Below are 26,012 nucleotides of genomic sequence, written 5' to 3'. Positions count from 1 at the left end.
TTCTGGGGTTTCACATCAAGCTTAATTGACATTTTGTAGTCACAAAGACAAGTGATTACTGAGATGATTTTACACTGATGTCATTGCAAACCTACACATTCACATTTTCAGAGGATCCGGAACGAGCAGTCACTTGTGTTTCAAACATGAAACACAAATGCTTTGGTGGATGAACATTTCCTGAAATTAATCTTGAAATGGATTGTCTCTGCAGGAAACCACGTGGTCTAAACTACCCAAGGTAATGCAATGTGACACTTAAAGCTTGAGGCTGTGCTATAATTTCTTTGGTAATGAGTCGGAGCCATTGATCTGATTCATTTTGACACAGTAGACAGCCTATAAGCATAAAACACCATCTGTTTAAGTGGAGAGTCGAAATAGTGAAGAAGCCAGCCATACAACACATTAAAGAACTTCAGACATCTCTAATATGTCACTTACAGCACAGTATGTCACTCATATAATATCTCGGTAGAGTAACAGATAAATAGATTATGTAAAAGTAAACACAGTTTCCCAGTTTGTTCTTTGTTCTTTCTGACTACACCATGTGTTTTGTTTCTTCTTTAAATATTGTGTCTCCTTTCAGCAAATTAATGAAAGTCTCAAATGTCCCCAGTGTGTGTGAGCTTAAAGTACCACAAAATTGTTTTTTTTTTTGTCAAAACTGTGTAATGCCTGGTTTTTACTCCTGTTTTAAAAGAGTTGTTTCAGTGCTGTTGGCTTTAAAAACAACTGAGCTGCTGCTGGCGACGCCCCCTTCAGGAAGAAAACTCTCACTGCTATGACTGACAGCCACAAGCAAAACAATTGACTGCACGGCGGGGCGCAGAGCCACTATTTCTCACTTAATCGGTTGTCTGACAACTGAAACAGAAAAATATAAAAGACAACAGCCTTATTGTGAATTCTGCTGCATTGAAACCCACATAAATGTGAGCACAGAGCGCAGGAAAGAAGCAAACAGATGGAATCAATCAAGTCACATAATGAAAGCTAATGTTACTGTTGGCCACATTAGCTGCACAATGTACCAACACTAAGGATTTTTCTACTGTTGTAGGGATATTGCCATCAAAAATGAAAGCCATCCACTGGATCTTCAGTTCCTCAGACGCTGGGAGTGCATGAAGACTCTTGTGTTCACTTTTGCAACCAACAACAGAACATTCGGTGTGATTTACTCACGGCTGAGGCATTTTAGAGTCAACAGAAGGAGCTCTGGAAAGTAAACAAACCTGCCAGGCAGCTGCTCTCTCCGAATGGCTCACCTGGAAACAGCAGGCATTGAGGGGATTATGCAAATTTTTAGCTCTACAACTATTTGTACCTCAGACAGTAGACAGTGAATAAAATCATGATTGGCTTGTAAAGCTGGGAGGCCATCTAGCTGAGGGGGATGAAACGAATGGCAGCAGTAAATGTCTTCATATACTCACAGCTTTAATTTTACACCTCAAGTTTTTGAACACACAAAAAATAAAAACAAAAATGGAAAATCACCATATGGGCCCTTCAAGTCAGTTTGATGGGAAATGCATGCACTTTTAATTATAGTTTACCCAATTATGGCACAGTCTTCTTATTATGCTGTGTATAATCCACAGACACATTAACATCAAAACTGTACTTTTTATACTTTATGTATCAGTTGCGTCATTCATGTGAGAGCTCTATTTTTGATTGCTTTAGCATGATTGTTATTATTCCATCAACAGCTGTATTACTGTCATCACTGGTGCTGTTCAGTGGCATTTATAATATGTGTTATCGTGGCATTTTTAATATAAAAGGTGCTGTCTTTCAGGCAGAGTTCTGCTGTTAAATTTAACCTTTTCATTAGTACCTTTTGACTCCCACAACTCTTTCACACACACATTCTTTCTCACTTTCAGACATAAAGACACAGACACACACACACACACACACACTCAGTCTCACACAGACAGACGCTCGCGCACACACACACACACACACACACACACACACACACACACACACACACACACACACACACAAAGAGAATCACATTTCCATCACTTCAAAGCACATTATAGTGACTTAAATTCATTTCTTCAAAACTTAACTCAATTCCAAACATAACTACAATCCCTACCCTGTAGTCTTTACTCTAACACCCTGATAAACTTAATGTTAACACAAGCTTTCATACTAAAATTTAATGATGCTTCCTTTTTGTCACTGAAAGGAAGCAGGTCCCACAATTGACTGTGTAAGGAAATTTATGTCCCCACAATATGAGCAACACAAAAACACACACACACACACACACACACACCTGTCAATGTAATCATGAAATCACTTCTAGTTGCAGATGGTGACTCATCTTTTGTCCCTGGAGAAACCACATCTAGCAATGAGGTCGTAAGACATTTTAGATGAGGGCCGATGCGGTGTGCCACTGTGCAGGGCACCACTCACCACATGGGGAACTCCTCACTAAACAGCATGCCTTACAGCTGGTGAAAACAAAGATATTAGTCTCCCATAAAGCTTGACAGATGCACATAAAAAAATGAAATGTTGTATTCCCTTGCCAGCAATATCATATCATTATCAGCATGCTGCTCAGATGTGAGAAAATGAGAGTTTTTGGAGAGATTTCAGACACTTATAGCACAGTATGATTGCCTTTTTAACTAAAATGAAATGGACTTCTGGCCACAACTGTGCTGCTGATCACTCATTCACTTACTTGCATTTACATTTCAGTTTTGGACACAAATGCAATAGATTAGTGAAGCAACAGTGCTGATGCATTCATGATTAAAATTATGCCTAACTTAGTCAGTGTGGGTGTGGTGGACACAAGTCCTATTGGTGCTTATTTAACAATGCATAACAATGACACAGGCTGCGTCACATCGACAGACGTTCAGTGGCAAAATCTCCTTCAGCATCAGGTGTTAGTCAGTGACCTCGACCTCAGTTCAAACACTGAGCAAAAAAAAAAAAAAAAAAAAAAAATCATCCTGCATGGCTCTTGAAGACGCATCAGAAGCCATTTACTCCATCGTTACTTATCCTGATTGAAGGGTTTGTGTCATTACACACCGTCTGCTCTCTAATTCTCCCCAGCAGCCACAGCGGAGGACACACATCCGCGGCGTCTCAATTACAGACAATAATACAAACACATGCACCTCGAAGCTGCACAAACACAGCGGACTGCTCATCACTATGACCTTGTGTATTTACGCTTAGGTCACCTCGTGCGAAAACGACCGCGGATGTGAGCGTCCACAGTGGATCCGGATCGAGCACAACAAGTGCTCAAGTGTCTGTCTCACAGACAGTCACTGTGTTGCCACCTTGGGTGTATGCAACAGCCCTTCTCGCTGCCGTGCGAGGCTGCACCGTGCGTTTTGGTGAAAGGCAGACAGCCAGTGACAGAAGCATCATAGCAGTTACCATTAGCTTGTTGGAATGACCCCCCCAGCATCATTACTTGACATCAACATGACACACTCAAGGGCATCTGGCAACCAACGCGAGAGCTTTGAACTATGCAGAGAGCCTGGATTAGAAAGATCCACCGATGGCTGCTGAAATCTTTTGCTCACCTTTGCTGTTGTCTTCTTCTCTGTTGAGATGCATGACTCTTCTTACCATGTACTCATTTAGGCTGTCTTGTTCTTGTAGCAAAGCTGTGCGCTTTTCCTCCCTAAAGAGTTCTCGGGATACAACTCTTATTCCAATGTTATTTGTGGTCCTGTTTTCCCCTCCCGCTTAATGTCTTGTTCGGCTGGCACGCATGGACGCGCCTGCACTTGTGCGTCCTCCTCCCCTTGTTGTGCTGGAGCAGGTAGTCTAGGTGATGTTGGGAGTCTGTATTTTGACTCTCCCACACTTTCTCTCTCTGGATCTCTTTTCCTTTCTTTCTTTCTCTCCAAGCCCAGAGTCGCTCAAAGGCTTGGTCGGAGGAAAAAGGTTTTAGGGAGGAGACGGCAGGCAGACGGGCGGGGTGACGTGAAGTAAGTCGGTAGGAGGTCGTCTACTCAGATGTGGCGAGGAATCCGTGCGCCCTCGGTGCTGCTGACCGTTTCATCAGGGGTCTTCATCACAGCACAGCGAAGCACTGAGCCGCTCATGATGGCATATGAACCGAAATATGCATAAATCGTATTTTCATGCTTTCACGTTGCAAAAGAGAGACGGAAAACATGCTCATGAAGTGCAGCTTTCCACGCTTATTCCAGTTATCCCTCTTGGTTACAGTGGCAATTCTAACAGACAGCCGATTCTAATAATCAATATACAGTATTACACAAGTCTGTCTACTCTGTGAAATGAAAAGAACAGCACTGAAAACTGAGGTATGCAAATGAATCACATTAATGATGGATTCATTAATCCACATGGTTCAAGAATCTCTGCGAAAATAAATACCTTTTACGCACAAGCTGCCAAAGTTGGAGCCCGTGCGTTTTGTCTCCTGCTCACGTGTTGAGCCCCTTTTAAGCTTTTCATTACTGTCAGTGTCATGAGCAGCCTGTGTGCTTTCATTATTACCACCATGCCATTACAGCCAATAGGCCCATACAGTCGATAAGGTGCATTTACTCACCATTCACGTTCGCTCCGAGCCACGCGTGGAACATGGCTCACTGGCGGTCTCTAGCGTTGCACATCAATCAGTGACGATTATCTGGGTGCAGATAGGCGAGCTCATTCCTCCTGTCCATTATTACAGCCTGTTAAATATTGAAGGCACATCGAGGTCATTGGTTTTAATACCTTATTTAACACTTTGACTGATGTAACTAAACTTGCAGGATACATGAAGTCTAACTGGCAGTTAAAGATCACCAGTTGAAAAATAAATACACTAGTTATTTTACATAAGCAATGATGAATGTAATATATATCTCAATGATTTGGGAAGCAATTGTTTCAAAAGCATTTCTTGCATTTGTTGACTTCTATTTACATTTACAGTCCAAATGCCTTAAAACTGGCTCCAACAGGTTGCTCTGGAAATTCTTTTTATCATAACCTTATAAACTTCTGTTGTAATATGTGTTCTTGTGTAATATTCAGCTAATCTGCCTGTGGTTTTGGCAGTATTTGAGAAAGAAATCACAGAAAGAGACTTCAAAACATGACACCAAAACTTCATCATCTATAGATACTAGTAGATAAAAAAGAATGTAGGTTTGGGGTTTAATCTGGGTAAACCAACCCTTTCTTAATCAGTAAAGTTTTCAAAGGCAGCTCTTTTATATAATCTAATGGAAAACAGAATCATTTAATTACTGTGATAACTTTCTAGTTAGAAAATCTCAATGTTTTAATACTTCAGTCTCTGTCTGGCATCTATTTATCCCTCATTTCCCATTCATATGTCATTTTAGGGGAGTTGTCACATATCCAAAGGATCTTAGAATAGAATATGAAGAATACGTCTTCTCTGTGCAGTTATAAGAAGTACTACAGTAGCTTTGGTTCATCTAAGCAAGGGCCCAAAAATGTTTGTATGTCTTTATCTTTAGACTGACAACTTTTTGACAGACAGAAAATCGCTATGTCAGAGAAATGAATCTTTCTTTTTTTTCATTTTTCAACACGTCTTGAACCACTCAGTGCTCTGCTATGTCGAGTTTCAGTTACACCTTTGTTCCTTTGTTCTATCGCTCAGGTTTCTGTCTGACACCTCTCTTGTGATAGCACCTCTGACATCATGTGTGATTTTTTTGTACATCTGTGTGAAGCAGATAGTGTTCCGCTTTAGCCTTGCTGGCTCTGCTTTATGGCAAGTGTGCAATACATCTAATCTATTGCACAGCCAATGCATTCATTCCTGGAAGAAAAACGGTGCTGCCTCTCTGTATCAGACATAAGACGCTAACAGCTTTTCCTCCTTCAAATTTTTCGTTGCATCAGGTTCTCTTCCTCACCCTCACAGCATCATTTTTTCTTCGCTATCTCTGTGATGAATATTTATTAGCCTGTTGTGGTGTCTTCTCTGAACACAAAACAACACATTGATCAACAGAGCTCGAGCCACGCTTTAATCCTTTAGGGGTTTTCAGTGACATTGTGAAATTTCTTCAAATATTTGCTCAGTCTCTGGGATGTTGTTTTATTGGAAACTATAAAAGAGAGATGCATGAGCACTCAGTATTTCAGGTAATTTTAAAGCCATTATACAACAATCAACATTGTTGTTAGAAGCATTAAACCAGTCCAGCTGAGCTGATGTGTAGCAGCCTTGGGACTATTGTTACAGCACATTAATCTCAGTATGCACAACTTAAATGGCAAGTTTAGACAACACAACAAATGGGTGGGACAACAATTATAAAAACAAAGTTGAATCAAAAAATATTCAGTTCTATTCACTTGTTGTGCACTATGTTATGTTTTAACTGTATATGGTAGCCTGTATTGACCAAGTAAACATGTGTTTTTAGAGACTTTAACAAGCTCTATAAAAATCAAAATGGGGAATCTCTCTTAGATTTAAGGGGTCTTTGCTGTGGCACACTAGATTGGGGCCACCTGAATGCTGTTTCCTTTAATTATCCTTGAGATGCTTGGAGTCCACTTGTAGCAAATTGACTTAACTGAGCTTTCAAAAGGTAAACACTTGCGTACCTAAGGTCATTTAATTCACACTGCATGTCATGTCAGGACAAAAAAAACAGGAAGTTCCAGCAATCGCTAAGTAGACCTCAGTGATATAATTGTTGTGAGGCATTAATCAAGACAAGAGTACAAAACCACTTTCTAAAGCTTTGTGTGCTGCCAGACTCACAGTGGCCTCACTAATTGGTAAAGCATGCACACTTGCATGCCACCTTTCAGCATTAGCTAGAGTCTACAAAGTGCTTTCCAGTGGTAGCAGAACCTCCATGCAGGGCATTGCATTGCCATTGAAAACAACGTGGGGTTCAGTTTATTGTCCAGGGACACTTTGGCATGTGGAGGCAACCACTAAACGTTCTATTAGTGGATAAGCGGTTCTACTTAAACCATGTCTGACCTCAATTGCAATATATTTACTGTAAATGTGGAATTCATAGTAAAGTTTGGAAGCACCTGTTCTGATTGGCCAAAGTGAGCAAATAGACCCTAGCTTAGAGAGATGAGCAAAAACCCAACAGTAAGTCAGACAGAGCTGGCATCATCATCTCACTCCATCAGCATTCCATCAGGCCTTTATGATGAGTATCTGTATTGAAGCAATTCTTGAGTAAAAGACACGACTGCCTTCTTTGATTTTGCTAAATGGCATTTAAATAACTCTCAGTGCATGAGTTGGAGGAATCTTGGGTCTAATGAGACAAAAATTGACCAAACCCAAACCAGATCAGAGTATTTCCATCCCTATGGTGAAGCATGGTGGTGGCAACATCATGCCATAAGGTGAACTGAAAGAAGGATGAACACAAACCTGTTCCACAGTGCAAAAGAGCTGAGAGTTAGGTGGCAGTTCATCTCTCAGCACAACAATGATCAGAAGCATCTAGCGAAAAAGTCCCCAGCTGTCCTCAGGAAGCTCAGCAAAAAACCAAGACTTCAACATTATTAAACATGTGTGCAGTGATCAGCTGTAACTGAAGCTAAAGAGGCTCCCAAGAAGTGTTTAATTAAGGATATGAATACTTTGCAAATATCACATTTCTGCTTTTGAGATTTGAAAACTTTTCTAAATATATGTTCTTATGTTGTCATTATGGAGCATTGAGAGGAGATTGATGGACAAACCAGCAGTTATGTCCATTTAAAATGTGGACAACGAACATCAGTTGGTTCAATATTCTTAAACGGTTAGCGTTTATCCCATTAAAGAGTAGGATAAAAACATATTGAAAACAATCTTTGAACCATCTTATCCAGAGAACTACTTCCATTATACTCTGTGGGGTTCTAGCAGCAGCATTTATATCTTTAGATCCCCAGGAGATATCCTGAGCAGCCTATGAAATCTCTTCCTCTCTGAAAAGAGCATCCAGAGCAACAGTTAGGTGATTGTTGTGGCTGGTCTTTTAGAAAACTGATAACAAACTACAATCCAATCCAATGAATTCCAGAGAAGTCATGGTCCACATCTGTTAATACTCTGAATGAAAGAGGAAAAAGTCTGACAGTTGACATATTAATGCAGTGATCTTGTGGTGGTAAGTACATATTCTAATTATCTGAAATGAAATACTAAGGCACCAGTGAGGTGAAATGTTTGGTTGTGCAATATGTGTCCGAAAATGTCTCTAAACAAAAAAGAAATTGAAATTCTTTCCCACTGCTGCTAGCTGTCGTTGACAATACTATTAACTTACATGGCAGTATCTCCAGTCACAGCAGAGTTTCAAATTCCCCCTCTAGCATTAACTATTCTAGGTGATTCAGGTCAACACAATGGTCTGTTGCTGCAGAAACTCTGAGATCTACACACGTGGACAAAATTGTTGGTACCCCTCAGTTAAAGAAGGAAAAACCCACAATTCTCACTGAAATCACTTGAAACTCACAAAAGTAACAATAAATAAAAATGTATTGAAAATTAAATAATCAAAATCAGCCATCACTTTTGAATTGTTGATTAACATAATTATTTAAAAAAACAAACTAATGAAATAGGGCTGGACAAAAATGATGGTACCCATAACTTAATATTTTGTTGCACAACCTTTTGAGGCAATCACTGCAATTAAACGATTTCTGTATTTGTCAATGAGCGTTCTGCAGCTGTCAACAGGTATTTTGGCCCACTCCTCATGAGCAAACAGCTCCAGTTGTCTCAGGTTTGATGGGTGTCTTCTCCAAATGGCATGTTTCAGCTCCTTCCACATATGTTCAATGGGATTCAGATCTGGGCTCATAGAAGGCCACTTTAGAATAGTCCAACGCTTTTCTCTCAGCCATTCTTGGGTGTTTTTGGCTGTGTGTTTTGGATCGTTGTCCTGTTGGAAGACCCATGACCTGCGACTGAGACCAAGCTTTCTGACACGAGGCAGCACATTTCTCTCCAGAATGCCTTGATAGTCTTCAGATTTCATCGTACCTTGCACACTTTCAAGACACCCTGTGCCAGATGCAGCAAAGCAGCCCCAAAACATTACTGAGCCTCCTCCATGTTTCACCGTAGGGACAGTGTTCTTTTCTTCGTATGCTTGGTTTTTGAGTCTATGAACATAGAGTTGATGTGCCTTACCAAAAAGCTCCAGTTTGGTCTCATCTGTCCAAAGGACATTCTCCCAGAAGCTTTGTGGCTTGTCAACATGCATTTTTGCAAATTCCAGTCTGGCTTTTTTATGAGTTTTTTTCAGCAGTGGTGTCCTCCTTGGTCGTCTCCCATGAAGTCCACTTTGGCTCAAACAACGACGAATGGTGCGATCTGACACTGATGTACCTTGGCCTTGGAGTTCACCTTTAATTTCTTTGGAGGTTGCTCTGGGCTCTTTGGATACAATTCCAACGATCCGTCTCTTCAATTTGTCATCAATTTTCCTCTTGCGGCCACGTCCAGGGAGGTTGGCTACTGTCCCGTGGGTCTTGAACTTCTGAATAATATGAGCCACTGTTGTCACAGGAACTTCAAGCTGTTTAGAGATGGTCTTATAGCCTTTACCTTTAAGATGTTTGTCTATAATTTTTTTTCGGATGTCCTGGGACAATTCTCTCCTTCGCTTTCTGTTGTCCATGTTCAGTGTGGTACACACCTTTTCACCAAACAGCAGGGTGACTACTTGTCTCCCTTTAAATAGGCAGACTGACTGATTATGAGTTTGGAAACACCTGTGATGTCAATTAAATGACACACCTGAGTTAATCATGTCACTCTGGTCAAATAGTTTTCAATCTTTTATAGAGGTACCATCATTTTTGTCCAGGCCTGTTTCATTAGTTTGTTTTTTAAATAATTATGTTAATCAACAATTCAAAAGTGATGGCTGTTTTTGATTATTTAATTTTCAATAAATTTTTATTTATTGTTACTTTTGTGAGTTTCAAGTGATTTCAGTGAGAATTGTGGGTTTTTCCTTCTTTAACTGAGGGGTACCAACAATTTTGTCCACGTGTGTATAATGAACCGTCAAATCTATATGGGACTTGCAGTGAATACAGTGAAAGAACATTATCTTCCTCACAGATATGATTTATCCTCTGGTTATCATTTGCAATCATTTGTTCTGGAAATTTGCTAATTATAAGCAAGTTAATTAAAAGTTGAGCAAGAGGGAATCACCAGAAAAAAGCTAAATTGTTTTCACATCACAATAATATTATCATCCAACTCAATGTGTTTCTAATACGTGTCGAAAAAAGACTTTCCTCACGCAAAGTATTTACTAGATTTCAAAGGTCACGATTAATATTTCTGTACTGAATTTACCAATTTTTTGTTTTAGTCTATAGTTTTAATATGATCTAATTATTTAGTTGTCTAGCTGAACGCAAACAGTATTCATTTGTGCCTGAAGCTACTTTTTAATTAATTTTTGAAAGATGTGAAACAGCCAGTTCATATGGACTAAGCCTTCTCATTCTGGCAAAATAAAAGCAGAGTGACGGAATAACCAACTGTAGCAGCTGGAGACATACTCAGAGAAAGGAATACAATGACACTACAATCCAAGACTGAACACAACCCACACACAGCATTCAGCAGCTCGACAAACCTTAATTAATGCAGCAATTGTGTTTTCAGACACTGTGTATGTCTTTATAGTCACAGTTTGGAGTGCAAAGTGATTTTTCCTGAGGGATAAAAGTCTTAGTTTAAGTTAATTTTGGATGTTATTTTGTAGATTTATGTTCTCTACTTCAAAAGAGGTCCAAACTCAATAAGACTTCAAAGGAATTAGAACTTTTATGTATAATGTTCAATGTTGGGATTTCAACAAAACAACTTACCAGGTACATCCAGTCTCTATAATACCAATACACAAGTTCAGTGTAAAATATCCAATATCAACTGTTCTTGTATTAAATTATTCAAAAGCAAAAACTTTAGCAAATGATCCATAAACAACCGGAAGGGCAGAGACTCATCCTGTGTCAAAATCAATGCTCCATCTCACCGTTTTAAAGTGATCCTGCTCTGCACCTAAATTTAAAAGGTTCTTCCTGTTCCTGTGCATCAAGTTTCCTATAATTCAGGTGGTAGTTTAGCCTAATCCTGCTGACAGACACAGAGACAAACAGGGCACTTAGAGAGCTCATCATCCATCCGCCAACACCCTACCCTTGAAATTCAAATACCGATTACTGCACCACAATTTAATTCCTTCTTTATTCACCCGTGTTACACATCTCCACTACGTTTCATGTAATTAAGCTCTGTAGAGTTTGCATAATCTTGCTGAGAGACAAACAGACAAACCAACAGCACTGATCACATACCTGTGAATCAGCTCGTGCCTGAGAGAGAAACAGCACACTGTTTGCCTTAAGCAGTTAAAAAGCTGAATTATGACATAATTTGATCACATATCAATAAATTACTTCCGTGTGTTCAAATACTTCACCGAATATTGATCATTAAAGATGCAGAAATGTAGGTTTTGAGTCTGATTCTGTTCTGTGTAAGAAATAATCAAAATATACAATAGAATTTGTGATAATGCTCTTTCATTGAATACATTTGTGACAAAAAAACCCAAAAGAAAACATGATATTAAAACATATGCAGAAAAATGTTTCATCCTTTAGGTCATTTCCTCAGATTATATTTAATTACGTTTTTTGCATGTTTCGTTCTTGTTAGTTTCAAAGGTGTTGCTGATGGTAATAATATTCAGCTCCATCAGCACCAGCTTACTGCTGCCATCTGTTGCTTTGGAGATAAAGTAATGCTCAAACTGTCAGCACACAGCAAAGTCTTTGGTCAGTAATTAAGGACAAAAACCCTTTTTTTGTCTTAAAGCAGACGGACATAAAAACATTTTGTTGTTTGTTCAGATATAAATTGCTTTGTGTAATCAATTTTAACACCAACATGTCCTACACACATCGCTTAAATAAACATTTAAATGACTTTTAAAAAAACCATACTGAGCGAGATGCAGTGACAGAGGTCAGACCTTTACAATGAAAGGTCATAAAAGAAAATGATTGGATGATTGAAAAATGAAAGAAAATTAAAAATGTAAAGCAAAAGTTTAAAGATAATCTGGATTGAACAACTAAAGCAAAGACTGAAACAACAAAACACCAATGTAAAACTTTGTGTTTTAAAGATCATAGTTGTGATGCTTATGACCACTAAGCACCCTTTAGTAGTGGACACATGAAGTGGAGACGAGCATCTCTTGATGGTAGTGAGCAGGAATGATGCCTGAAAATTACCAATCGTGAAAGACATCTGCAGCTTGGTTTAGGGTAACAGATTGTGGCAACAAAAGAAAAATAGGATGCACATGTGAATTTAAAGATGTTGTTCCAGGGTTTCCAGTGATTGTTTAGAGTGCTAAAAAGTTGTGGTAGTATGAAAAGTCTTCTGGAAGCACTTTGGGTCTCATATTTGACAAAATCTGTTTATACTCCATGAACGTTACTGGCACCAAGAGAGTTTTTTCAAGAAGATCAAAAGCAATAATTATATTTTTCTTTGAAAAGTTCTTGAAAAGTCTCCCAGATTCTGACTTGAATAAGAGAACAAAACCAAGAGCAAACAATCCTCACCTATACATAACCTAAAATAACTACTAGCACATAAACTTATAAAAGCAAATCTGTAAAGATTTTTCACAACATCCAAAAAATCTTTTGTCAACTTGAGACTTGCTGCTGTGTCTGTGTAGCCGGTCTGGCCCAACCCTCAGACCTGTTACACCTATATTGTCTTGTGTTTTGTTAATCTGCAGTTGCACAACCGATTGACGCCCTTTGCATGTTTACCTGATGCTGCACACCTTAAAGCTCATGTCCGGAGTTTCCGTTTGTTTTCAATTTATGTATCATTGTTTAACAAAGCTTAAATGTGTTAGTCTAGTTCGATACTATAATATAATGTTAGTATGACGCGATATGAAAATTTATCCATGAGCTCCGCCTTCCTCTCATAGACCCCCATGTTATTCCAAAAAGTGCCGGTCGCTGCCGACCAATCAAGTTCGAGCTTCAGCTTTGTCATGCTGTCAATCAACGGTTACGCACACAGCAAGCAAGCCCATGCAGGACCAGCTGTGCTTTGGGAGACGCTGCGATTCAAACTCCGGACACGAGCTTTAACCTGTGCAAGACCTGCAAAGTAAGTTTATGTTTTATGTCATTCATGAAAAAAATCTAAGTATGTGTATATAAACATTGATTTTAACTGCATGTAACTGTATTTTTGTGTTTTTTTTTTCTTTTTAGACATCCATAACCATGAAGTTGCTTCTGGCTGGACTGGTTCTGCTTCTGATTGTGGAAATCAACGCTCAGCTGTACAACTTCCCTGCTGAAGCGACTCAAGGTTAGAAACAGACCCTCTTAAAGTGTGTAACTCTATGATATTAAGATGACAGCTTGTTTTTCTTTCTACATTTTTCTCTGAGTCTTTTTTTTAAATGAAGCACTGTCTGCTGTTCTTCTGGTCAGGAGAGTTGGATATGGCAAATGCCTACGATGACAGGGAGGATGCCAACTGGAAAGGCTCCAATACATACAACCATCAGGTTGCAGTGAAAGGAGCAGGATTATGGACAGATTATGGACACATCAGGTGAGCAGAAAAAGTCTATGGAATTCTATCAAATCTGTTTATTACAGATTCAACAGTAACTGATCATTTGAGCTATGATCTACATTCCTGCATAAGGTCACATGTCTAGGCCTCACTAGTTCTAAATAGCAATCTTGAATTTACTGGAGTTGGTTTATGTTTATTTTGTTTGTTGTGTCCCTCTAATCTATGCTGTTCTGTAACTAGTGTTTTGAAGATGACTGTTTTTTCTGTCTGCTTTTCAGACAGCCAAAGAGTGGTCACAGGGGGTGATGGGTTGTGGTGCTGAAGACACTGATGCTGATCAACAGGCAAACCGTTTGGAGGGAAACGATCCCAACCATTTCAGGCCAGAAGGTCTTCCTGACAAATACTGAGAATAAAAGTCACTGGCCTAAAATAAAACTGTTGAAGAATTTTCATGTTGGAGTTATTGATGACAGTGTTTTGAACAAATCCTCACATTTTCTGTCTCTTAATCACCAGCAACCACCTAAACTGTTGACAAAGCAGCCAAGGGAGATCTCAAACTGTCTGGTTAAAGACCATATTAGAAGCTTGGTCTAACTCAATCCAGACCCAGCAGAGACAAAATATATTCAGCTTGTTAAATCACTGAAAAGGAAATTCAAATAGAGATCCCACTAAGGTGCAATAAGAGTTGAATTAGTTGCAGTACAAAGAAGTCCTACATCTGTTCAGTTCTAAATATTGTCCAATATAAACTCTGGAATCGGTTCTTCACATTATTCCAACTTGTAAACAAAACAAACAAGAAAAAAATGTACATAGAGGATCAACATCCTTAAGCATTTTCAAACAAGTGGGCCTCTTTCTCTTCTGTATATGTGAGCACAATGCCAGATTTTAAGCTGATATATTTATTCTTTGGAAAATGTAAAATGAGAGCAAATTCTCTGCTGGTGAAACAATGTGACGTTACAAAAAGTCTGCCTGATTTCATGTGGCAGATTTCAGCTCATTCAGCTGTGATGTTCAAACATGGCCACACTGTGGCAGCGCTGACTTCCTCCTGAAATCTGAATCTTCCTTTTTGTAGTTTAATTCATGTAAAAACAAAAGCACACTTTTATCTGAGCATGGATCTCACAATAAAGCTCACAGCAGATGCAGTTTGGTTGATACAGTTTGTAGTCTTTCCAGAAACAGAGCAGTGTTTTGGAGGATTCTTTCTACAGAAGAAATTAATGACCAAAATTATCTTTTTTCTGGAAAGACATGTACTGTGGACTTAAAAATACACACACACACACACACACACACACACACACACACACACACACACACACACACACACACACACACATACACACACACACACACACACACACACACACACACACACACACACACACACACACACACACAGAGTATTTCAACATTTTGACCTCCTCAAATGAAACACCACTCACCTAACTGTAATGGTGGCAACTGAAAAATATTAAATATTGTAGAGTGAATGTATCAAAAATCCTAAAAATTAGGAAGTTCACATTTTTTAAAAGCCCTGTACATCCACGCAAGTTGTCAGTTTGTATGTTTGATCACACTTCTGCTCATTGCCAAGCTCCACAAGTTACCAGCCTATTAATAGGAATGATGGAGGTGAAAATATTCCCATATGAACAGTCGTCCAGCAGTGATGAAAATGTCAGTGAAGTAGTCTGTTTCATAGCCAAGTTGATTTTTGTGTAGGAGGAATTTGACTTTTGGTGCATAACAGTAAACACTGACAAGTAGAAGATTGAAAGAACGATAAAAGATTTCAAAAAAGCAAGCCCTGAAAGTCAAAATAAATGAAGTAAATGCAAGTGCAGCAAATCAAAGCTAATACAAAAAATAACAGGAATATTTTGAAGGTTATTTAAATAAGACAGCTGTACAGATTGCACAAAACTGTGCAAAATCTCACTCTCCGTGTGTTTATGCCAACTCAGCCCTGAAGATTGTTCTAATCAGGAAAATAAGTGAAAGCACCTCTGTGGGTTTTAACCTGAAGTAAACGTTTAAGACTGCAGCAGAAAATACTGCAGCGTTTTTTCTTCAGACAAAAGTGGTAGCAGGGGAAAGTTTGCAAAACATCTTGTGGTCTTAGTTTATCATTTTATTCTTTTCACAGTAATAAGATTCACGTGTTTCTTGTGACATTCAGAATTAGTTTAGATATGCATCACTTCTGGTTTCCACCGTTGTTTGTTGTAAGGGGCAGAGCTGCATAGTCAAAACTAATGATGAAAGAAACAAAAATCCACATTTTTGGCAGTGGTGCTTCCAGAAACTTTTTATTGGGGCGGCAAGTTGGAGCCACTAAAAATCTTGGCACAAAAATCAAAAAACCATAACTGAATTTTATGAACTCTATTGAAATTCCAGCTGAAAACTATGCCAGCATGACTGTTCAGAAATGTCATGCTGATATACTTTCTTCTTTCACATTTAAAGTTACCAGTCATTTGATGTGCATAGATCCATGCTGGTACAGTTAGCATTTTGGCTAATTAGGTGATGATTGTTCAGAATAGACCAGGAGAAGAGATGCAATGGAGGGGTGGGGGTTTAGGGGAAAAGGGTTACCTATGGGCATCATAAACTTGGGACGTTGTTGGAAATATATTAAAACGCAGCCAGAGTTCATATATAATCTCAAGATTGAAAATTATGTGTGATGAAAACGCATCAAACCACAGCAACTTGTGGCAATGAATGCATCTGTATGCACAATAATGTCAGTGCTACGAATATTAGTGGGTCAGTACATAATTGTGTGACTTTTTGTATCATAGTTGACATTTTTGCTGTTTTCAGGCCCAAAATCAACATGGAAGCCTATAACCAAACAACACACGGCATTCTTACAGAAAGATTCTTCTAAATATTATAGATACAATTGAATGAAATTGAAATTTATAAAGATATTGTAGTAAACCTGTTGACATGCCATAAATCCACATCTCTTTATATTAAATAACTCAGAAAGCCTTGGAGTCTTTCCAGTTTTTTCCTCAGGAGGAAATGACATCATGTGGAGCAGGTCATGTGATCTGAAATTAACACACTTCCTTGAGAGGTGTTTTTGTAATGGGTAACTTAGTTGAAAGTAATTTCTCAGACACAGATACAATTTGTTATTTTCCATATAAAATTTGATATACTGCCAAAAAAGAAATATCTGTCATGATTATCTCAACTTAATAAAAATCAAACAATCAAAGCAACTTTTGAATAAGCTCATTTTATGTTTAGCTAATTAGAAGGTGATTGTTATTAAGTTCAGACGGTCACTTAGTTGACATTTTAATGATATGCAGTCATTTTTTTTATTAATAAGTGATTGTTTCCATAATAAATATTATGGAATTTGTAAAGATATAATTATATTGGACATAAAAAACTTTAAAAAAATTTAACTAAAATGTATGCAAGATACATCCTGTGGACTTCAAAAGTTCCTCAATTATATATTGACCCCAGTGGTGGCTGTGGCTCCTAGAGTCCTCGTTTGTAGGCACCTCTGATTTTAGGAAACCTAAAAATGTAGTTTTTCACAGTTTGTCTTGTAATTAGTAAAGGATTTAAAAGGGTATTAGTGAATTGTATTTATAAAGTTTGACACTTTCCATGTAAATCAAATGCAATTTAAGGTGCTTTACAGGCCATGTAAAGCATATGCCTGACAAAACATAGGGTGGTAAAAATAGATTTAGAAACAAGAAAGCAAAAATATTTAGAGTTAGAATCCAATTTGACTTGGTGTTTTAGTGCATACTGACAATATGGATTTTTTTTCAGTGTGTGAAGACAAATACGAAGTAGCTTAACAGTCAAATTAGCAGTAAATGGAATTAAGGGTTTCTAAATCACAAAAAGTAATAAAAATCATTTAACTGAGCAGGAATGTGCAAATTAATCTCCCAAAAATGTGCAAGGTTACATCGTTTGTAACGTAAACAACTTGAAATGTGCAAGAGGATAAAAGCTGTTCGCAGAGTGTCACTGGGACTAGATGGTAAAAGGTAAATAAAAGGTAGTCCAACCAACAACAAAAAAATCACAATGAAATTAGGAAATATTAAACAAAATAAATCGACTATGTTAGATGGTTTTCTGCTCTAATGAAGAAAAATCTGTGTTTTACAGTAAAAATGCCTGTGTGTGTTTAAAGTGTTCAGCTGTTTTGTAACATTACTGTGATGCCCAAAGTAACGGACTACTCTTTGTCTTGAGTACCGGAGGGGTGGGGTGGCTGCTCCCGTGCAGTCGGTGTATTTACCGACAGCTGCAGTGGGATCGTTCTGCTGTTATGCTCGTTCCGGGGCGCCGCTGCGCTCCCGTACGCTTTCTGTCGCTGAGACACACACTGAGTGATGCGCGACCAGCCCGCTCCATCCCGCACTGATCCCGCACGGAGGTGACTCGATCGGCGTATGACATTCTCCAGGTAAGACCCCGTTTCGTTCAGATCTCATCCCAACACGGTGAACCGTCGGTGTGCATCTCAAACCTCCCCTTCGGCTCCGTCCATCGTCTCCCCTCTGTGGCAGCCGGAGGACGGTGGATGGAAGCTGCTCGCTCCGCCTGTGGATTTGTCCTCAGCATCAGCGCTAACAACAGGGCGGTGAGCTGCTCTTCTTGCTTCTGGAGAGAATTCAGACAGCGTGCATTAGTGGGCAACTCAGTTTAAAATAAAAAATTGTTGGAGGTGCGTTTTTGGAAGTCTGTTCGCACCTAAACGCAACAATTCTCGGTGATTCATCCATGCGCAGCAGTCCAGTCTACGCCTAAAATGATCGATTGTGGTTATAGTGCAAATAGGCCTTTAGTTTTCACGAGGTAGGAAGAGGGTCGTTAAATTTTTAGATGCGCTTAAAGGCTCAGATCTTTTCCAGCATCTTTTTTTTTCATTAAACGACACCTCAGGCGAGTTCCCTTTGTGCGAGCCAACCATGATATGTGCTCATTTTCCTCATAATAAACCATTTATCCTCACATTTGTCTTACACCTGAGTGAGATGTAGAGTTAAGTTGAACAGTTGGTTAGGCTCACTACTCTCCTGCGCTCTCATCTTCATATCATCTGCGCTAAATCCAGTTATTACTGCTGTGTAAAGACTTGGATGAATGAGAAGCCTGTGTTTGGTTGTGGATGTCCTTCCTTTAGTCCCAGCCACAGGGGTGGACAGTTGCTGACAGGCGTTGTGTCTGGCTGTTCATTGTTCCGAGGGAGCATTGGACAAGCTCACAGGGTCTGCTTTGTATCATACTCTGTCATGTCCTCAGTATCTGTCCTCATGCAGTCATGCAGAATCAGTGGCTATAACCCACTTGTATGACATCCCTCTGGGCGGTCTGATGTTTACAGCACAAGTCTTGTTTCTCTCAGATTTTAGCCCACGTGGAAAATATGCAACATTAAGCTGCAGGATGTTAATAGCAGTTACGTAAATCTGAAACGGACAGCAGTGTTTCAAATGTTTCCTGTAATATGTGGCTATAAATCTAGGAATTCACCGAGATACAATCAGGTGGTGTCAGTTTGATCAATGGATTGATTTAGCGGAGGAGAAAAAGATGACATTTCTATTGCACTGCTATTAAACCAAGAGAAAGCATTCAGATAGCAGGTCGCTGGTGTTAAATAGACATATTGCAGCTTGCGTATTGAATCACCTGATTAGAAATGAGCTATCACGAGCCACATCTTATCCTTTATAACTGATTTGCTAATCTGCATTTGTGCTGTGAGAGAAATCGTGGCAAGAGGAAAAGGTGATGAGATGTTGGAGGAAAGAAAAAAAGAAGATGGAGCTGAGTTGGGAGTGGACGTAAAGAGGAGAACCAAGGCGGTGGTGCAGCTCTGAAAGAGAGTAATGACCGGGGCTATAGAGGATGAGGGCAGCAGGGAGAGAGTAATGCACGGTTATTAGAGAAAGTGAAGACCCCCAGGAGAGCCATGACAGAACCCAAGAAGGATCCACACAGCATGTCAACTGGTTTAGAGTGGAGATATGTCAAGTTTTCATCGTTACTACCCCCCTTCCTCGCCTCCCACTTCCTTTCCCGTAGGTCCGTCCTCACTTTTATCACAGTATCCCCTCGTGCACAGCTCTGTCTCCCCCCGTCCTCAGTCGGGGAGAGTTTTCTGTGCTGCACCTGCAATGAAGGACAAACACCCTTCCTGCAGCCTGCTGGGATCTTATTCATGCGGCAGTCGCAGGATACTAGATTTGGACACTCAGGGAAAACCAGAGCAGGGCCACAGTCTCCAGCCCTACCGCACAAAACACAATAAATATTTGGAAATCTGTGATTAAATCATTACCCCATCAAGCTGCTAGGTTCAGACAAACAACAATATCCTTTTGGCAGAGATGAGTCTGCCTTAGTATAGCGGATGGCAGTGCCACAGGGAAATCCGTTATCTATTATATAATATCATGTGCAATATCTTCTTAAAAGCTTTGCCCCGTAAGCTTTCACATGCAAAACATTTGCATTTTGTGCTCTGTTGATAACATTTGTGTGGGTGGCAGTGCAATAACAGACTATTATGCCCTTGAGCAAAAACAGCAGATTCCAAGATAAAAAAAAAACCCAAATCTATAGATATGGCTACAGGATGGGTGTTGATTTTTTTTTTTCCCATGAAACTGTTATGAAGGCAAAAAGGCAATTGAAACCGTGATTTACAATGGGCCTTTTGAAAGATAAGTGGCACTGCAGTGGCGTTCCAGTACAATTGTATTGCTGTAGAAAACCTTTGTGTGAGTAATTAGAGCGAGCAAATTTCCATCCAGCCTCGATGCTGCTGTGTTAACTAGCTAACAGAACGGTGCTCAGGAATTACAGATAAGAAGTGGATGTAATTCACATCTCAGAGTTTTTTTTAAATGTTTTTTTTTTTGCTTAATCCACTGGAAATGAATTCATGTAAAGATAACTTCTATTTGGAACAGAGGAACTGACCACTCCAGCAGGAACAGATTGGATGTTTTGCATGTCCAAAGGAGGATTTGGCTGTTCTGATTCTGGATGACTGCATTTGATATTTTAATGTGCTTCAACATTATTTTGGATACCGTTATTCGATTGAATTTTATTTAGGAGGGAACCAAAAAACTCCAGCAGAACCAGGCTCAGGGAAGGTGGCCATCTGCCTCAACCAGTTGGGGTGAGGCAACAAGACTGATTGAAACATTCCTTGTAGCCCATAATTAATGTTTGATATTATGTCTAAGTGGTGTATTCTTATCCGCCTGTAGGGTGTGTAGGTGTGAATCAGAGAAGATTCTTCTATTTATGATCACTGTGGCTGCTGTCATATTGTCCTACATGTCTGAGCTCTTCCATTATTTACCATCTATGGAGGTTTTATCTCCAAATTACATATTCACTAACGTCAGTCTTTCTGCTTCTCAGATACACAAACATTGAGCTGTACAATATAGAGATCAGACTCCGAGTGATTCCAAGTCAAAATCCACACTTTTTTTCCACTAGAAATCAACCCAATTACAAAGTAGTCTCTGCTGTTTATGCAGATCTGAAAAAATCTAAACATTCTTTATGAGTATTGTGCAGCCTTAGCAGAGGTATATTATTGCCTATGGTGTGCTGTTAAACCATTTCAAGCTTAAATTAGATTCAAATACAGGCAAAAACTTTGTTGTTAGCAGCAGTCGTGAGCTGACATATGCACCTCTACATGTACCGAGTTAAAACGCGTTGAATCTTTCTGTGCCTACAGGTTGTTTTTTCGGAAGTAACTGGAAAAAATGCCTCATGTACCTACAGAGTGTGTATCTCTGTTCATGGTTTTCCACTGCAAAGCTTCACTGGCTGCTCTGTTTGCACAGTAATGACTTCAATCTTCTGCTTTTCAACTTGGCAGCAGCCGTTTTTTTTTTTCTTTTCCTCAAGTGTACAGGCTAATCACAATTCAGCGTTCACCACAAGGGGAAAGAGTTTTCTGGTTCGCATGTGTGCTTGATTACAGCATCAAAACTTAGTCAGAGCTGCAGGGACTGACTCACCATCACGCATCAGATGATGAACCTGCTCCCAAGACATCCACATGACACATCCAATTTGGCATTCATCTGCAAAGTTAGTCTTTTGCTTTCAAATTCATATCCAATGATCACAGCTTAATATACACCAATCAGGCATAACATTATGACCACCTGAATATTGTGTTGATCCCCTTTATGTTGCTAAAACTCCTCTGACCCAGTGGGGCCTAGATACAGGACGTCTAGGGATGTCCTGAGGCACCGGGATGGTGGCAGTGAATTCTGTGGTCCTGTGGGTTGCAGGGTGGGACCTACCGAGACCAGATTTATCCTGATACATCCCACAGATGCTCAGTAAGATTTGGATCCGGGGAGTGCGGAACTCAGGTGAACACCTTAGCTCTGTCGTGTTCCTCAGGAGTGGCCTGAGGAATAATTTCTGTGGTGTGTCGGGGTGCATTGTCCTGCCGAGGGTAGCGACTGGTATCCAGGACTACTGTGTGCAATGTTTAGGTGGTGTTACATGTCAAACATCCACATGAATGTCAGGGCTCAAGGTTTCCCAGCAGAATGTTGCATTATAATAAGATGATCGCTGTTATTCACTTCACCTGTCAGTGGTCATAGTGTTGTGGCTGACTGGTGTCTAAACGGCACGCATGTTTCATTCACATGTTTTAGCAATCTTACATAAATTCCGCTTTCTACAGCTCTGTCAAAGTAATATCTGATCGAGGATATAATCCCCCCATGCCCCAACTATGCGAAAGGCCAAGCGGTGTAACATTTACAGTCAGCTGTCTCTAAATAAAGTATGAGCATCCTGCAGGAGTAAGAAGGTCAGCCCTTGTTGTCCGGCTCCTGACACTGTTCTGGTATCACACACATGAATATGACAGCCATATCAGCGTTACTAAGGTTGTTTTGACATCGCTGTCTGATTCGATTTCTGTTTTTCCTTTCAAGTGTGATCTAGGTTTCTACTTTTTTGCAGTAGAATTCTCTGGTTTTGAAGACAATGCTATCTTCCATCCACTGGATACTGTAGTCTGACCTGTCTATGAGAAGCTGTGAGAGGCTGAGCATTATTCTCAATGAGGAGTTGTTTTTTGGCTAAAGGGAAATCGGATGTCATGAGAGCTCTTTGCCAACAGGTAAAGAACATGCAGAAATCTAGGTCACATTTTGTGGAACAGCCAGGCTGGTTAAAGGTGCAGTGTTAGGATGCTTCTTATCTCATGTGGCAGTTTTTTGAGTGTGCAAGAATCCGAGGAGCCCTGTGATACTTCAGCCGGTGTATGTATAGTGTGCAAAGTTAAATGCAGTTTATATTTAATGACAAAGCAAAAGAAAATCACCTCTGTGCCAGTGATAAAGCAGCAAGCTGACCTCTCTAACATGCATCAGTCATCACCCCTGTGACATGCTGTCCTTCCTTCTCTTGACAGCTTTCTTTTTTTCCTGCTCCTCTGATGCTTCTGCGAAACGCTTTGAAGAGTCAGTCTCCAGAATGCATGAAACTCGTCTTTACTCCCTTGACATTCTTCAACGCATCAGTGACCCGCACCTTCGAGTAATCGATTTTGAAGCGGTGACTAGTTGAGAAATGTTGGAGGCCGGCAGGATGTGTTGTTTATGCTCTTCTGAGTCTTCAAAATGACGCTGTGCTGAGTCAAATGTGAAGACTGAGGGCGCATTGTCTGTAGCCCGAGACCTTCAAAGGGCATTAATTCATATGTATCTCTCCCCCTACTAGTTGAACACGATAGTTTCACTCCTTTTTTAAATATCCTTTTGCTTACACAATTATTGTCATGATTTCTACATTAGAATGAAAACTAAATATAATTTAAGCTATTTTACAAAGAGACAGTTCTTTTCTAAGCAGTAACATTTAAGTCTCATATGACAGTTTGAATTATTTTGCGATGGCTTCAAAACAGCAATCTGAGTCAGATCTTGCCTGAACTTCTACAGTCAGTACTGATTAAAAAACATTTCAATATAAAAAAATAGAATCCATCTATAAAAAAATTCAATATATTGCATTTTTTTCCCATAAAGCTCCGACTAAAGCAGCCACCATGACATCTTATTTGGGAACTAGAGGAACTTATGAAACTAGTAGTATCCACTGATTTATTTCTGCTGGCATTTCAATTGAAATATGACAAAATAACAACAACAACATCAAAGTGACAACATCGAAAAAGACAGACTTTATCAAGCTATGGCTGCTTTATTCTAAGGAAAAAAGAATAAAAGCTCCCTACTTAGGAAAGTAGGCCTATTTCTATTTTAATCACCAGTTTGCTTCATAAGTCAATCGTCATGGTGTGGACAAACATTTTGGGAGGTTGCTGATTAGATGATGTTGAACTGAAAACACTATTGAGAGGTTTGCTCCAGCGGTCGTTGACAATCATTGATTTGACACCAGATCGCTTCCAACAATTACACACAGGCAAACGAAACGACACAGGAAAGAAACCCGTGAAACATGATAAATAGAAAATATGTCCCGATTAGCCATGTGAAAGGCATGGCTGGCAATGGAAGAAGTCAGGCGGATTGACCATAGCGGAGCATAGAAATTCATTATACCGATGATGAGACATTAGGGTTTAATTAGGCTATGTGAATTTCTTTTAGCGCTCACTTTAGCATGAGAAATGCCAATCTGTATTTATTAGAGCTGCACCCCAAAGTCCTGGAGGCAAATGGTGACCGCATGACATACACTATGAATGTGTTAAATGCCATAATGCCTCAAGTGAGTGTCTGTAATGCTAGCTAAGCAGCTATCTGGGCATTTTGACAAAAGGCATGTATTTTACACTGTAGTTCCCTAGCAGCACAGTCTCATTTAGTGCAAGACTTTGATCTAAATGTGTCCATGAAAAAGCAAACTGTATGGAAAAAAAACATCAATAAATCAGGCTGCAGGAACTACAAGCATTCTGTCGATGGAAAAAGCTGAAACCCAACCAATGACTGAAGCTCTGTTTTCCCTCAACTGCAAACCAATATCAACATATTTCAGTTTTTTTTGCATGGCAGTGTGGAAATGTTGTGCAGTACTTCATGGTACTACATAAAGAGTGTGCCACCTCTTTAGTTAAATCTATGAATAAGCAGTCTGTGAATTATATAGTTAAAAGCGCAGATAATTTTTTCTAAGTGCGGCGGTGTCTCCAAGAATCAATGAGGTGATACAGACACATCATTTCACCTCTCTTTATGGAATTAGCATGTAAATGAGTCCAAATCAGTTTCACACTCTGTGACTAAAACGGGTCACATTGGGAAGGAAAGTAAAATGGCAAAAGAAAGAGCGACAGAACGAAAGAAACCCTTCTCCCACAGTGCTTGGTGAAAGAGAAACCCATTCATAGCTGCATTAATCATGGGTGGCACTAAAGAATGGCTCTGAGGCGGCACCCAGAGAGAGAGAGAGAGAGAGATGGAGAAAGAGAAGCATTGAAACAGCCTTATTCGTTAACTGGATCTGTCTGAATGCCAACTGTCTGCTTTCCCCTCAGAGTTGTGTCCTCTGTGATCTGGGTCAGTATAATTTAAACATCTGTTAAATGATGCAGTTGTATTAACTCTTTTCAACTCTTTAGTATCTTCTAATTCCATTCTGAATGGGTGAACGCGTCCTACTTTATTTTTCATTAAGATAGCGCTAAAATTTGAGCTTTTGGGGTTTGTGGTTTTATAGCATTTTATCACACCAGAGTTCATCGTCCAATCCTAGTTCTCTCAAACTCCTTACTGCCTTTTTTAGATCTAGCTTTAAACATGGACAAGGAGTTTGTAGACATGTCGGCTGCACATGTGCACAGCAAAATTAAGAAGTAGCAGGAGAGAAACACTGAAAAGAAAGATAGAGTTGCAAAAAAAATGAAATATTTCAGCTACAGATGGACAGGATGATGTAAACTGAGAACAGATTTTGTTGGCAGTCTCTTGCAATTGCTTCCACCAAATGAGGCAACTTAACTAATTTGTTGGAGCATTATAATCAGCATCACAAATCTCTTTATGTCAAGTGCAAAGCCAGATCTGCCATCCAAAGCAAAAACCTATTTTGAATGCCAGTGTTACACCATATAAAAAAAAGCTTTGAAGGGTTCTTACTCAGAGTCCCCATACAGAGATACTTTTCATCTTTTTTTTTGAAAACTATTTCCACCTTCTATGCAGATGCGCTCACGTAAAAAAACAGAAAAAAAATTGCAATGAAATATTCTTTTTTTTTTACATCTCTTTATACGTAATCAAAATTGTTAAGAAGTACA

The 26,012-nt window shown here is 39.5% G+C and overlaps 3 protein-coding genes across 12 annotated transcripts in view; 2 read left to right on the top strand and 1 right to left on the bottom strand.

Annotated features, from left to right (window-relative positions):
* The window catches only part of syt7b (synaptotagmin VIIb), a 105,892-nt gene extending 101,761 nt beyond the window's left edge, over positions 1-4,131 (bottom strand). For 2 of the 4 annotated variants that reach the window (XM_022194745.2, XM_022194746.2), the window contains exon 1: positions 3,588-4,131. In XM_022194745.2, the coding sequence (XP_022050437.1) occupies positions 3,588-3,636 (49 nt within the window). In that variant the 5' untranslated portion in view covers positions 3,637-4,131. The remainder of the gene's footprint in view (positions 1-3,587) is intronic. The other 2 variants (XM_022194749.2, XM_022194750.2) reach the window with 1 other exon arrangement.
* An 8,971-nt stretch (positions 4,132-13,102) lies between these two features.
* On the top strand, positions 13,103-14,095 carry saa (serum amyloid A). Its single transcript, XM_051944998.1, has 4 exons — positions 13,103-13,222; positions 13,330-13,429; positions 13,555-13,678; positions 13,924-14,095. Exons 2-4 carry the CDS (start codon positions 13,342-13,344, stop codon positions 13,949-13,951), a joined length of 240 nt encoding a protein of 79 aa, XP_051800958.1. The 5' UTR covers positions 13,103-13,222; positions 13,330-13,341; the 3' UTR covers positions 13,952-14,095.
* A 3,879-nt stretch (positions 14,096-17,974) lies between these two features.
* Positions 17,975-26,012, top strand: part of apba2b (amyloid beta (A4) precursor protein-binding, family A, member 2b) — a 95,235-nt gene continuing 87,197 nt past the window's right edge. For 4 of the 7 annotated variants that reach the window (XM_051944984.1, XM_051944986.1, XM_051944985.1 and 1 more), the window contains exon 1: positions 17,976-18,137. The gene's annotated coding sequence lies outside the window, so the exon portion shown is untranslated. Of the gene's footprint in view, positions 18,138-18,180; positions 18,315-26,012 lie in introns of those variants that run through there. The other 3 variants (XM_051944989.1, XM_051944990.1, XM_051944988.1) reach the window with 3 other exon arrangements.

This window comes from Acanthochromis polyacanthus, chromosome 2 (assembly GCF_021347895.1).
Source record: "Acanthochromis polyacanthus isolate Apoly-LR-REF ecotype Palm Island chromosome 2, KAUST_Apoly_ChrSc, whole genome shotgun sequence".
Taxonomy (NCBI): Eukaryota; Metazoa; Chordata; class Actinopteri; family Pomacentridae; genus Acanthochromis; species Acanthochromis polyacanthus.
Note: the sequence above shows the minus strand (reverse complement) of the source record. Positions and strands in the feature narration are given on the sequence as shown.

What these genes read in the sequence shown, in the direction of transcription:
- saa (XM_051944998.1), top strand. Translation starts at nt 13,342, where the DNA reads ATGAAGTTGCTTCTGGCTGGACTGGTTCTGCTTCTGATTGTGGAAATC. An exon ending in CCCTGCTGAAGCGACTCAAG is followed by an intron (nt 13,430 to 13,554) that starts GTTAGAAACAGA and finishes TCTTCTGGTCAG; the next exon opens with GAGAGTTGGATATGGCAAAT. An exon ending in ACAGATTATGGACACATCAG is followed by an intron (nt 13,679 to 13,923) that starts GTGAGCAGAAAA and finishes TCTGCTTTTCAG; the next exon opens with ACAGCCAAAGAGTGGTCACA.